Source organism: Ovis canadensis, chromosome 22 (genome assembly GCF_042477335.2).
Source record: "Ovis canadensis isolate MfBH-ARS-UI-01 breed Bighorn chromosome 22, ARS-UI_OviCan_v2, whole genome shotgun sequence".
Taxonomy (NCBI): Eukaryota; Metazoa; Chordata; class Mammalia; order Artiodactyla; family Bovidae; genus Ovis; species Ovis canadensis.
The window spans coordinates 33,190,590-33,205,138 of record NC_091266.1 but is presented as its reverse complement, the minus strand read 5'-3'; the positions used below and the strand labels follow the sequence as shown (position 1 = coordinate 33,205,138).

Below are 14,549 nucleotides of genomic sequence, written 5' to 3'. Positions count from 1 at the left end.
CAATTCCATCCAACAAGATTCTTCTAGTGGCTTCCCTGTACCTTGCTCCATGCTGGTCAGGCTATGAAGAATATGACACCATGGGATCCCCCACCTGCAGTAATTTATAGTTTTGAAGGAACTGCCATAGACATTAGTTCCTTTGAGTTTATCCCGTGAGACAGGCAGGGCAAGTCAATAGTATCCCAGTTTTGAGGATGGAATAACTGTGCCTGGGAGAATAGATTTGTTATGAAGAAATGGAGACCAGAGAGCCTGAGTCACTTTCCCCAGGCCACACAGCTACTAAGTGGTTAAGTGGACTTGAATCCAGGTCAGGGGACTCCAAGGCCAGAGTTGCCTCGCCCCACTCAGCTTTCTCTCTAAAGGACACTGAGTCAGATTCTTCTCCACCCACATTTACGTGATGTTGTTTTTGCCATGAGAGTACTATAGTGTGTTTCTACAAAATATAAATGTCTTTCTGAAGTTGGCCAAAATCTTCGTCATCCAAATGTCGATAAACAGCACGTGCAGTGGCCCACTTGTTGCTGCTCCTCCCTTCTGTTGTCCCCCAAAGAAAGCTTTGTCCTGGGCCTGCTGACATCAGTAGCTAGTGTTTGCTGATGAGATAAGGCTCTGGGCAGCTGCATTTGATGCCGTGACCAGCCAGCATCCTCTGTGGGCTTGATCGATGTTAGCATGAAGGTAGGTCCCTTGAGCAAAAAGACCTAAGTAGGTCAGATGTCTTTCTAATACTGTCTTAGAAGAGGAGGTGCAAAGTGCTGCGAGCCTGGAGGCTCCAATTATTCTGAAGAAACTCCAGGAGTCCTGAGGAAGCCTGTGGCATGGGAGAAAGAGGCTGCTGGGACTTCCCTGGTGGTCCATTGGCTAAGACTCTGCACTCCCAAAGCAGGGGTCCTGGGTTCTATCCCTGATCAGGAAATTAGATCCCACATACCGCAACCAAGAGTTTGAATGCCCCAACTAAAGATCCTACATGATATAACTAAGACCCAGCACAGCCAAATAAGTAAATAATTTTTTTTTTCTAAAAAAAGAAAGAAATAGGCTGTCACTAAAAGACCCAAGTCCCAGTGACAGCCAACTAATCATGTGAACTTGGGCAATCCATTCAAATTCTCACCTCAATTTTCTTTTCTATAAAGTAAGGGTTTCCTCTTGCTAAGAGACAGGGAAATGAACATTTGCCACTGAAGGGTGCTGGCCTGCTGGGGCCATCCTAATTGAAAGAATCTCTGGGGCAGGCAGCAGTGGGAACTATACCTTGTAGGTGCCTGAAACATTTTTAGCTCACAAAAGATTTTCTCATTCATTGACCTCTCTGAATTCCAACCTACCTGAAAGCTAGCTAGAATAGGTGTTTCATCAATTTTGCATATATTGGTACTATCGCCTGTAGACCCATCTTCCAGGTTGGGTTTGAGTCACATGGACCAATCTCATTTGTCTGTTTTAAGAGATAAGCCCTAACTGTTCTCATTTATCCATGAGGGAATTTCTGAGAAGTCCCTGGGCCTCAACTGCCTCTTCTATAAAATGAGGGTCTGAGGTAGACAATCTTGGAGGCACTTCAGCTCTGAAATCTTAGGATTCTCTAATCCATCCCAGTCTCCTCATTATTGGCTAACATTTCATTTTAAATCTTAGTATGCACATTGCTTCTAGAATGACAAAACCAGGTTTCAGAGGTTTCAGGAAGATCAGGAGCTGGAGTTTAAGCCAAGTTGTCAGGGACTGGGGAGGCTGGGGCTGAATGAGAGAGAGCCCGGCCTGGGGGCATGATTCAAGGGTGACTGGACACGGCGGGGGGCCAATCAGGTAGAAAGAGGACCACTCCAGCCCCTTGAGCCAGGGGCAGAAACTGTCACCATCTGAGTTGGAGCAGAGCCCACCCGTTTTTCACAGCCAGGCAGGAGAGGCCCTGGGTAAAGAGCAGCTGGAAGAAACTGACATGAAAGAGCCCAAACTGGAAGGATGGAAGATGGGAACAGGGAGGAGGAAAGAGCCACCTGAGGCCCTGGGCAGGACCTGGTCCTGGAGAGTGGACACCTGGGTAGGCTAACAAGTTGGTGCCCCATTGAGTCCATGATTTTTTTTAAATTTTTATTGGCGTATAGTTGCTTTACAATGTTGTTTAGTTTCTGGCAAAGTGAATCAATTATATATATATATATATATATATATACACATATATATACATATATATATATATGTATATATATATATATATATCCCCTCTTTTGGTATTTCATTCCCGTTCAGGTTACCACAGAGCATTGAGTAGAGTTCTCTGTGCCATACAGCAGGTTCTTATTAATTACCCATTTCATACATGCACTCAGTCACTGAGTCATGTCCAGCTCTTTGCAAGCCCCTGGACTGTAGCCTGCCAGGCTCCTTGGTCCATGGAATTTTTCAGGCACAAGTGCTGCAGTGGGTTGCCATTTCCTACTTCTGGGGATCTTCCCAATCCAGGGATCAAACCCCACGTCTCTTGCGTCTCCTGCATTGGCAGGTGGATTCTTTACCACTAGCACCACCTGCAAAGGTCATTTTATACTTGGTAGTGTGTATAAAGCCCACAATCTTTAAATATTGATCCCATATTTGAGGGAGACGTGAGGCTGGGCTCTATGTGAGGGGAGGTCACAGAGCGTTAGCCTCTTTCCTCTGTCATCCCAACCAGCTCAGCTCCAGCCTGAAACCCCTGCCTTGGACTCAGTAAAAAGGGAAACTTATCTTTCTCAGATTCTCCTCCTGTGAGGGAGTTGAAGTGGGAGCCCTGGGGTCTTACTTCTCACCGCAAGAAGAAAGTGCCATCAGTCTACACAGTTTGCTTCCTGAGAGGAGTTCCAGGGAGGGAAAGAAAAAAACAAAACAGCTTTCTGCACTCTGCTGAATGTTTCTATTAATGTTTTTGCTGCCCTTTTGAGTCAGGACCTCTCAGCAAGTAGCTTGACTAGCTGGTCCCTTAAACTGGCCCTGGTGAGGGCCTGCGAGGGGAGGAAGGGGAGGACTGTGTTGCTGCTGAGGGGGGATCTCATAACCCCTGACTCACCTGCTCCCCTGCCTCTTCAGCGGCCAAGATTGGGAGGGGAGGCTGGAGCTGACTGAGCCTGTGGGGTCAGCAAATTCTCCTGGAGTCCGCCAGGGTCTATGACATTTGATGGAGGGGTCAGACAATGGCCTGGCTGACCATTACTGGAACCTTTAAGGTTTCCTTCTCTCTTGCAGAGTTTTTCACTGAACTTCACACTGCCGGCCAACACGGTGAGTACAGCAGCCCCCGCTTAACAGGTAGGTGAGCAGAGATCAATACAGAGTTGACATTGGGCCTCCAGGACACCATCACACAAATCTCATGTAAAGCTGTAATGTTACACAGGTTTCAAAGCACTACGAAGAGCTGGGTATGCTGAGAGACATGTTCTCAATGATAAGAATTATAAATACACATTTTGAAAAGGAAAATAGCAAGAAACCAAAAAACACTTAAATTGCCATCAGCAGAAAACCCTGGGGTCACTCGTCCCAGTCCTGTTTGACCCTACATGAATTTTGACTTCTGTTGTCTTCATACCATGGTCTTCTCACCTGTAATTTTATATAGCAAATGTTTTCCATCAGCCTTTATAAAAGTAACTGAGGGTGGTCTCATGACATTTCTTCAAGCGAATTATTAAGCTAAATGACCAATCACAATTAAGAATTCTTTTGTGATAAGCATAGGTATAAATAAATCCTTGTTGGCGCTTAACCTGATTTCCTTAGAATGAAGTCTAGAAGGGAAATCACTGGGTCAAGATGAATGAACATCTTATGGCTTTGGATTATGACAATTGCTAGTCCACATGGAGATTTTCAACTGATGATGGCGGACAGTTTCAATCCAGAATTGACCCGCCGTCTTTTGTTCCCCTGTTGTCTAGAAGATAACACACCAGGATTGTTTTCTGACCAGGATTGCTGCTCTGATGGAGCTAGGCATTTTCCTGGCCCAGGTTTTTAGTGGTTTGGGCTATGCCAAGTTTTTCTAATAAGTCATATGGTTATTCAAAGAAAATAGACTGAGACTGCCAGGGAAGAAGATGCCTAAGCTGGTGCTCACGTTTACTGTAACATGAGGGCAGCGTTCTGGAGAGCAGTGGAAATGCAGACCCTAGTGACCCCCTGCCACCTTTGTGGCCCACCTAGTGACCCACCTGTATGGCCTAGGGACCCAGGCCACACTGTTGACTCTGACCCTGTCCCTGACTTCCCGGCACCTGCTCCACCCTCCTGGTGAGGGCCCTGTCTTCTGAACCTCCCTGACTCACTCAGCTCCCTGCTTCAGCCTCTGCCTATTGCCTGCAGAGGCTGACAATAGCCCATTGTCAATAGTGTCAATAGCCTGTTCCCCTATCCTTCTCCTTCCCTGTCCAAATCTTTCAATATACGACTGGCGGCACTTCCTACCTGGCTACTCGAAGCCAGCTAGTCTGTAGAGATACCAGGTTCTGTCTTATCCTGGCTTGGCTCAGCCTAGGAAGGTAACTCCGAGAAGCAAGGAGCCGTTGCTTAGGGCCGTGAGGGTGAGGGGGTTGGAGGGAGGCACTAATGCTGCCAGTCATCACCTTTTGGAGCGTCTTCTTGGTTAACAGCCTATTTCTCTGAGAACTGTCCCTCCTCCCTTTGAATCTATATAGGACAACAGCCACCCAAGTCTGCCTGGGGCTGTCTGGTTTTAGCACTGAATGTGTTGCAACCTAGGCAACTTTTTGGAAAAACCAGGACATCTGGCCACCCTATCTGTGATTATATTTCTGCCACATAATCCTTCCCTTTTGGTGTAGCTGGATGCCCTGGAAAGTAGGGGGAGGTGGATGCCAGGTGCATCAGAGCCTCTCCGCAGGGAGTGGGGAACAGGACCACATATGCAAGTCAGCCCCTGCTGGGGCACACTGAACTGTCAAGTATGAAAATTAGGGATGGGGTGCTGCATTTGTCATGGAAGGCAGAGCAGCACCACGGCTAAGAGCCTGGACCTTGAAGTCAGACCGCTTGGCATCTACCACTGAGGGCTGCGTGACCTCACACGAGTCGCTTCACTTCTTCGTGCCTCACTCTTCTCTACTGTAAAATGGGGATCATTTTAGTCCTGCTTCACTGGCTGCTGTGAAGAATAAATGAGCTGATAGAGGGAAAGTATTTGAACAGCCTGGCACATAATTAGTGTTTCATATGCATTAGCTGGTACAGTTAGCAGGTGTTCATGAGGGCAGAAAAATCCATCCAGAGAGAGAAAGAAGGAGGCAAACAGGCGGAGAAGAGCGCAAGTGAAAAGCCATGCTGTCCAGAAGTGATGGAGCGATCCCAGGAGGAAGGGATCTTTGGTCATGACAGAGTCTCAGGCCCCAGCTCCAGTGCCTGGAAAAGCCAGACTCCCTCCACCTGTGGGATCCACGAGGAACCCCTGAATCTTTAGAGTTAACTCCTCCTGGGGGTGGGGGGGCCAAAGCCAGCTCAAATGTATTTCTGTAACCTGAAGGCAGAACATCTTACCTGAAACAATGTCTAACTCTCCCCATCACCCTGAGAAACAGAACACTTTAGGCAAACAGCATTAAGGTCATATTGTGGGGTGGTGGTGAGATTGTGTTTCAGTAAAATTAAAACCATCTAAGTACCAAGTGTAAATACCAAGTTAAGCAAATATTTCTTTGATCGGAGCTCTCTGGGAAAGAGGTCTAGGCTTGAAATGCAAACATCCAAGTTCAGATTAAATTTATCTGTGAAATCTGGGAGAAGACCCATAACTTCTCTTGAGATCTGGATCATTTTTTTTTCTTTTTTTGTAAAATAGAGAAAACTATCAAAAAGACAAAGCCACTGGGATTCTAACGTACTCACTGAGGTTGATGAGTGAAAGTCAAAGTGAAGTCCCTCTGTCGTGTCCTACTCTTTGTGACCCCATGGACTGTAGCCCGCCAGGCTCCTCTGTCTATGGGATTTTCCAGGCAAGAGTACTAGAGTAGTTTGCCATTTCTTTCTCCAGGAGATCTTCCCAACCCAGGGGTCGAACTTGGGCCTACTGCAGAGCAGGCAGACTTTTCACTGTCTGAGCCACCAGGGAAGCCCATGGTTGATGAGAATATTCAATAAATAACAGGTCTGGCCAGAGCTTTGCCAAGTTTAAAGGAATGATCAAAGCTTCTACTCCTGGTCCACATTTGATCCTCCAAACAACCCTAGAGGTAGGTGCTCACAGCCCTATTTTATGAATGAAGAAATGAGGCCCATGAGCTTGTGAGTGGAGAAATCAACACCCCATTCCAGAAGGAGACTAGGACCCATGCTCTTCACCCCACACTACGCCACCTAGCATAGCTTGCATGAGTCGCTCACGTGGAACTTTGTGCCCTGAGATTTATGCATCCAGGTAAGACTCTCATCTGAAATATCTCATAAATGGGTGAAATTCAGTGCCCCTCTTTGAGTGGAGCTGTGGACTAGAAGCATGTATTCATTCAATATGGAATTGTGCCGGGAATATGGATAATTCACAGCTTCATAGACCTGCCCAAGCCATCTGCTTCACTGCGGTAAGGGAACAAGTAAGGCCTTCTTAGAAACAAGTAGTCTTCCCTTGTGGCTCAGATGGTAAAGAATCTGCCTGCAATGCAGGAGACCTGGGTTTAGTTCCTGGGTTGGGAAGATACTCTGGAGGAGGAAGTGGCAACCCACTCCACTATTCTTGCCTGGATCGAGGAGCCTAGTGAGCTACAGTCCATAGGATCACAAACAGTTGGACACGACGGAGTGACTCACACTTCCTTCCTTCAAGGTCTTCTTAAAGAGCCTGGCTCCACTGGTATTTATATTTTTTCCTTTCTAGCAATGGGGACAAGTAGGCCCAAAGTGTGCTGGGAAGGGTGTGGGAACTTGGGACAGGATAAAGTCTTTTTGAGTTGTAAAATGTATTATGGCAAATCTGCAGGGTGAATAATGAAGCTCTCACCTGAATTTTTGATTTCTTGTGCCTTGTAACCAATCTTATTCCTTCTTACCTGGGAAGGATTGAGGAAGGTTCTGTTCCACAGTTGTTGTCATCTGTTGTTTTTAATAGAAAGTTTAGCAAAGGGATATACTTTAGGCATTTACAGCTTAACCCTGGGCAGGCCATCTTATATAATGTGCATTCTATAGATTTTGTTATCTTAAGATGTGTGTTCTTTTTCTATGTAGACTTCCTCTCCAGTTGTGACTGATGGAAAAGGAACCGTAAGTATACCACTTAAATTACGGAGCCTTGGTTCAGCCACTTAGAAACGGGATAATGCTGTACCCATCTTGTGCATTCATTTTGAAGATGACGTTTGCTATGTGACCTGTCACCAAGCACATAATCTGCTCAACTGTTTTTCTTACAACCAACTCAGTTCACAAGGGAAGAACATGAACAATCACAGGTGATTCCACAAAGTCTGGAACAAAAGAAGCTAGATGTGAGAGAGTACATACTTTGTACTTTCATCAAGATAACACTGAAAAATAGACAAAGCTGAACTACAGGGATAGATTCCAGGATACACATGCAGTGGCTGGATAGGAGCCCAAGGGGGCTTCTCAAGGGTTGGCAAGGTCCTGTTCCTCATCCAGGGGCAGGTTACCTGGATGGGTTCATCACATCAAGTCATCAGGCCACATATTTGTAATTTATATATTTTTTATGTGTTTTGTCATTCTTTAACAAAATCACCCCCTCAAAAGTGACGAAGACTCCAGTGTTATATGATAGTTGCACATTTACAGGGCTTCTCAATACTCTGCAAGTAATTACAAATATGAAAACTTATGGGGCTACGAGCACGGCTACTTCCACTCAGATCAGAGCAAATGTGAATTTGGAAATTAATCGGTTCATGCATTTACTGTACATACATTTTAAAAATTCATATCAAAATGGTGTGGTATACAGTAAAACTTTGGGGTATATGTTTTACTTTTTGCTGAACTAACAGATAAGAATGCTAATTGTTGCTTTGAACTGTTTTTCAGCTTTTCCTATATTAATATGACACAAACTTGTGTTTCTAGGCATGGCCTGTTCATATGTTTGTCCAGTTTTCTACTGAATTATTGTCCATTTCCAGTCAATTTAAGCAACGTGCATTAAGTATGATGAAAATGAGCCATTTGTCATGTACATTGGAAAGAATTTTTCACTGTATTTCATTACCCCTTTGATTTTGTGTAGGACACTGAGGATCCATGCAGAGTTTTGTTTTAATTTTAATCTTTTGAACTCTTCCCTTTTTTTCCGGGAGAACCTGACTGTTTTCTCTGTGCAGGACTGTGGGCCTTCTCTTGGGTTAGCAGCAGGCATCCCGTCCCTGGTGGCCACGGCCCTGCTGGTAGCCTTACTGTTTACTCTGATTCACCGAAGAAGCAGCAGCAGTGAGTCCACTGAGGTGACTGGCAGTTTCTTTGGGTCGCGACATGTTGGCGGGAATCAGTGTTCAATGAACTGGCTTTGGGCTGGGGGTGTCAGGACTGGTGTCTGTTTTCTGAGGACAAAAGGGTGGGTGTTTCTGTGCCTCATTTTCTGTCTCAGACTCATGACCCTACCCTCCAGGCAAAGCTGATATATCATCCGATCCTCGGGTCACTTGAGGACAGTATTGGGGGTGGCCCAAGTAGGAGCAGAGAGGGATGTCTGTTGCCATGGCAAACACATCTGTGCAGTGAGTGTGTTTTCTAACCTTGAGAAACAAGGACACAAGCTTCTCAAAGAAGATGGAGGTGAACTTACGAAAGATGGGAGACAGTTGCGGAGATGTCCATCACAAGGATATCTCCAGGAGCATGTGACTCTATTTATCTTTGTACTTTTCCTACATCCTAACACACATCGGTCACAAGGGGACCTTCTGACCCCACCCGTTACAAATACCAGAGTTCTCCGGAGACCAGACTCAGAATTCAAGGGCCACCCTGACCCATATCCAACCAGAGGCCATGGGTGTGATGCAGCCGTATCGTGTGATCTCTGTGTTCTAACTCCATCCTTATTTATGAGCATTTCTGATTGTTCTCACACTGGTAAGTGTTAACAGGGAGTGAAAAACCTAAGTCCTCTCCCTGGGTCTGCCACTTTACAACTCATATGTGAACCTGGGCAAGTGATAGAACATTTTCTGTTGCTTGGTTAGTTCAACTCCAAAACAACTCCAGTTAAATCAGAATCTCTGGATGATAGAGCTGTGGCATTGGTACCAAAAAAAAACCTTCACCATTTTATCGTGGATCATTTTAAACAGATACTAAAGTAGAGGGGATAGTATAAAGAATCTAGTTATCCACAGCAGCCAGTCTTGTTTCATTTCTACCCCCACCCACTTCTTGAGTAACTCACAGTGGTATCTCTTGTTTGTGGTTTTTTAGGGGGGCCAGTTATTATCCTTTTGTTTATTTTGTTTTGTTTTTAAAGCACTCTGCTGATCCTAATGTGTGGCTAGGTTTAAGAACCACTGATTTTAATCATGGTCATGGGCAAATGTTGTAACCTTTCATTTCTTCTTTTTTATTTTATTCTTAACCAACTTAGGGAAGTGAGAGGCCTTGTGAAATTACAGAAATCTATGACAGTCCCAGGATAGCTGAGGTAGGAACTCTTGGTTATAGTCACTATTCATCTTTTGCACAACAAACAAGCTAAAGGTCTTCAAGCCTGTTGTGTACAGGAGCACAGTGTGAGCACAAAGGAGCTTCTCATTATACTTTTATTGGCTAGGCAGGAATTTAAGGTTGAATTCATATTAGAAAATTAATTTACTACTATTTGTTCCACTGACAAAAGAGAAAACCATGTGATCATTTCCAAAGGAGACGAGAGTTCAAAAACATTAAACAGCCATTTGTGATATGAATTCCGAGCAAACTAAAAACTTTAAAGGAATTTTTTTAACTTGAAACAAGACATCATATTTTTTAAAAAATCACAGCAAATATCATACCTAAAGGTGAAATGTTAATGATTCTCTTTCAGATCAGAAACGAAACAAGGGTGCTCATTGTTACCATTTCTACTGAGATATTATACTTAGGTCCTAGCCAGTGCAGCATGCTGAGAAAAATAAGTAGAAATTAACTCAGTGTAGGGGAATTCTTTCATAATGTATACATATATCAAATAATCACACTGTACTCTTTAAATATCCTTTATTTTTCAATTATACCTCAACAAAGAGGAAAAGAAAAAAGCAGCAGAAAGCATAAAACTGTAAAAGAAGAAAGAAAAGTGTCATTATTTGCAGATAATATGATTATTTACATAAAAAGCCAAATAATCTACAGATATATCGCTAGAATTAGCGAGATATTTTAACAAGTTTATTGGCGGTAAAAGTCAATATTAAAGAGTAATTTTTATTTCTAAACATCAGTAACAATTAATTTTAAAAAGTAATTTTTTAAAAATACAATTTTATAGTGGTAATAAAAATATATAAAATGATGAGGAATCAATCTAACAAAAACATATAATCCTTTCATGGAGAATAATAAAATTTCAGTAAAAGATATTTAAGTAAGACCTAAAATATGGGGGTTTATATACAATGCTCCTGGATTGAAGAACTCAATGGTATATAGATATCAAACAACTTCAAATTGATCTGTATAATAAATGTAATTACAATATAAATTTCAACAGGTATTTTTCACAGAACTCAATAGGGTGCTTCTAAAATACATATAGAAAAAAAAGACAGGAAAAAATTTAAGTACCAACAAGAACAGATAGAACAAATAGCAAACAAATAGGAAGATGATAGATTAAAACCCATCCAGTGATCACATGGATGACGTTCAATGTCTTGAAAACTATGTTTCAAGTGTTTTGTCTGATGGTTGGTTGTTTCAGGTGGGAGGGTAAATCTGGTTGCTGCTACTCCAACTTGGCCAGAAGCAAAAGTCTTTGATGTACTTTTTTTTTAAACCTGTTTGTTTTCTCAAGAATCCTATGAGGTTACCTACCCAGGAGAAGAATATGATGGGAGGAGAAGCGGCCCACATATATGTGAAGACGGTATCGGGAGGCGAGGAGCCCGCGCGTGACACTTACCGCCCTGCTGTCGAAGTGGAGAAAAGGCGGGGCCTGTGGTGGCTTATTCCCAGACTGAGCCTGGAGTGATGCCGCGAGCCAAGGAGCAGAGCTGGAGCTGGAAGCGAGCTGAACACACAGGGACCGATCGTGCCTGGAGCGAGGAGAGAAGCCAAGCTGCTTCTTAACCACTCCCAACTCCATTTGCAGATCTGGAAAACTTCGGGGTTGATTTTACTCTTTAAGGGACTGATCTGTTAAAGTGCATTCTGACTCTCAGAACTTGTGGTTTAATAATCAGTGAAGTCGCTGTGCATTCAAAAGGAGCCTTGAACCCTGCTCCTGACCCCCAGTGGGGATTTGCTTTTCTTTATGATTTGGGGAAGAGAATTTGATTTCTCAGTGGCTCACCTTTTCATCTTTTTTCACATCCATTTTCTCAAAAAAGCCATTAGACCTGGCTTCCATGGACAGGTTGGCCAAGGCTAACGTGTGAGAAGGGGCAGTTCTTTATCCCTGAACACCTCAGGGTAGAAATCAGGGGGAGCCACACGTTCCCTGACCACAGGCAGCCTGTGGCTGGGTCATTCATCACTCTCTCTTGTGATCAGAGGGTATTCAAAGTGTATGTGTGGGGGGGTGGGGGGCAGTGAGCACATGTGTGTGCTGAGGGTAAAGACGGTGGAAGGAAGGCAGAGATTATTTCAAAAGATTATTAGAAATAGGAGCTGTACCTATTTTGTGGGAATAGAGAGAAAGGTCCAAGTCCTTGGACCATCAATGGGGAAAAACTCATGAGCAGGAAGAGAGGTCAAGAGTACTCTCGGTGGGGACCAAAGGGATGATCCAGGTACCAGCGTGACTGTCATCTGAGGGGAGCTCATGAACAGCGGTAGCTGGATCAGGTGAGGTGTTCACGATTGCTCCTGGGAGGAGGCTTCTGGGAACCCTGGTTCCCTAGCACAGGTCCATTGTTCCCCTGATGGGAGAACCTGGGTCCAGGAGATCCCGGGTCTCCTGGTCACCAGCTTCACGGGCCCCCTTGAAGAGCTGTGGAGATATTCCTTTCTCACACGGGGCCCCTAAATGCTCAAACACGGCTCCTCTGATTCAAACAACCCAGGACAGGTTCCGCACACCCCATCACTGCCATGCCGAGACGTGCTCTTCAAAGTTCCTTGTGAAATTCATTTTGTGCTAAGTCCCTTGAGTCTAGACCTGTTAACAAGCAGATCTGGCCGTGTTTAAGCAGACATGCCCAGCGATCCAGGTGCTCCTACTTCTCTTACCTGTTGAGAAGGACCTTGAATTTGCTGAGAACATGATTGTGGCCTTGGCCTTGACATGCATATGTGTTTTATCTGGGGCAGATCATGGACCATAGCTCTGTAGGTACAAAATGGAGACTGTCATTTTCTTCTTTCTACCCTTAGGAGTGTTGCAAGGGTGAACGGAAACATGACTTATAGTCTATAAAGTAAGGTGTGACTTATATTTTGGACCACTTATTTTATGTAATTCTGCTTACAGTCCATTGCTTATTACCTTATTTTAAATGTTTTCTACTAAACTATCAAGGTTCAATGTTTCTGTCACCTTTTTTCTGCTCTGATGCACAAGAGCTTATTCTGGAATAAAGTGAAAAGCAAAAATGAGCATTCTTGTGGCCCTCCAACATATCTGTGGTTTTCCTTTTGCCTATATTAAAGCATATGACGTTGGCCCTAGAATTGGAATCAAGGTTATCTCCAGGATATAGCTGGTGCTAGCACTTTGTCGGCTGGGCTGATGATGGAGATGTTCAAGTTGTTCCCAGGTTGTGAGCAAGACAACCTGACTTCCAGCTGAGACTGGAAGTCAGAAGCTCTGGATCCCCAACCTAGGGCCTGTGCTAGCGTTGGGATGGCCTTGGCCAGTCACATTCTAGAAAATGCAAACAAATTAATAGTGACAGAAAGCATATCAACCATTGCCTGGGGATGGTGGGGTGAGGAAGGGTGGATGGAGAGATTCCAAAGGCCCACAGAGAAACTCTAGGGGGTAATAGATGTCTTCTCCATCTTGATTGTGGTGATAAATTCATGGGTGTGTCACATGTCAACACTTTTTAATGGTACACTTTAAACATAACAATTATTGTATCTCATTTTTACCTCAATTAAGCTGTTAAAAAAAAATAGCATCCAAAGCCACAGAACAATAATCTCTGCCCACTGGGTTTTGCTTTGTTTTTTTTTTTTTAATTTGACCAGATGGGGTCATGGAGAAGGCAATGGCAACCCACTCCAGTACTCTTGCCTGGAAAATCCCATGGACGGAGGAGCCTGGTGGGCTGCAGTCCATGGGGTCGTGAAGAGTCGGACACGACTGAGCGACTTCACTTTCACTTTTCACTTTCATGCATCGGAGAAGGAAATGGCAACCCATGTTGGGGTCCTTTAATGGACTGGAACCTGGTGGTCCAGAGTCAACAATAAGAAAGTGAAAGAAGGAAAGAGGTTGATATTCCCTGGGTTACACAGCCAGCCTTTGCACTCCAGGGAATCAGCCAATAGAGAGATAGAGAGAGAGAAGGAAGGATACAGGAACCCAAGTCTCTGGTGGAACAAGCGTGCTTTATTGAATTCTGTGTGAGTATATATACTGTTTTACAAGGTAGCTTCTTCAGATAAAGATCAAAAGGCCAGACTTTACAAGTTACCAAGGAAACAAGGAGCAATAGAGGCTATAAGGCCAAAAGACAATCCATATCAAAAGAGGGTCATAGATAATCCCTTTCACATTCCCTGACAAACCCACTCCAGTGTTCTTGCCTGAAGAATCCCAGCGTCAGCGGAGCCTGGTGGGCTGCCGTCTATAGGGTTGCAGAGTCGGACACGACTGAAGTGACTTAGCAGCAGATGGGGTCAGGATCTTCATTGCTTGGGGCAAGCTCTTAGTTGCGGCATGCGGGATCTAAGTTCCCTGATCAGGGATCGGACCCAAACCTCTTGGGTTGGGAGCTCAGAGTCTTAACCTCTAGACCACCAAGGAAATCCCAACCTCTCTTTCTTTAGTCTGCATTTTGCCAGGAGAACAAGAGGATATGGGAATGTGGTTGGTGTCCTTTCTAGGACAAACACAGTCTTTTTTCTCTGGAGAAGTTGGAATTAGACAAAAATAGATTCACATACTTGGTGCCTAAAAGGTAGAATGAAATCCACTCTCAAGAGCTTTCAGTGTCATCCTAAACTGAGGACCCAAAAACCTCCCCAAACCACACACAGTGTAGAAGCATTTTACCTGAAGGAATGATTGGTAAATTATCCAAACTGGAAGCAAAATTAGAATTCCTTTAAACCTAGGTTTAAGAAGATATGAATTCCTTGAAGTTGCATGCAAATTTTATATGAATAATCATTACTCATGGGATGAGATTCCATTAATCTCTTCCGATTCTCAAAGCAATCTGCAATACCTCTGC

The 14,549-nt window shown here is 44.1% G+C and overlaps 1 protein-coding gene across 1 annotated transcript; it reads left to right on the top strand.

Annotated features, from left to right (window-relative positions):
• Positions 1–681: 681 nt before the first annotated feature.
• OPALIN (oligodendrocytic myelin paranodal and inner loop protein) lies at positions 682–12,741 on the top strand. The gene is made up of 6 exons (XM_069568042.1): positions 682–687; positions 3,238–3,273; positions 7,228–7,263; positions 8,334–8,453; positions 9,590–9,646; positions 11,000–12,741. Exons 1-6 carry the CDS (start codon positions 682–684, stop codon positions 11,174–11,176), a joined length of 432 nt encoding a protein of 143 aa, XP_069424143.1. The 3' UTR covers positions 11,177–12,741.
• The last annotated feature ends 1,808 nt before the right edge of the window (positions 12,742–14,549 follow it).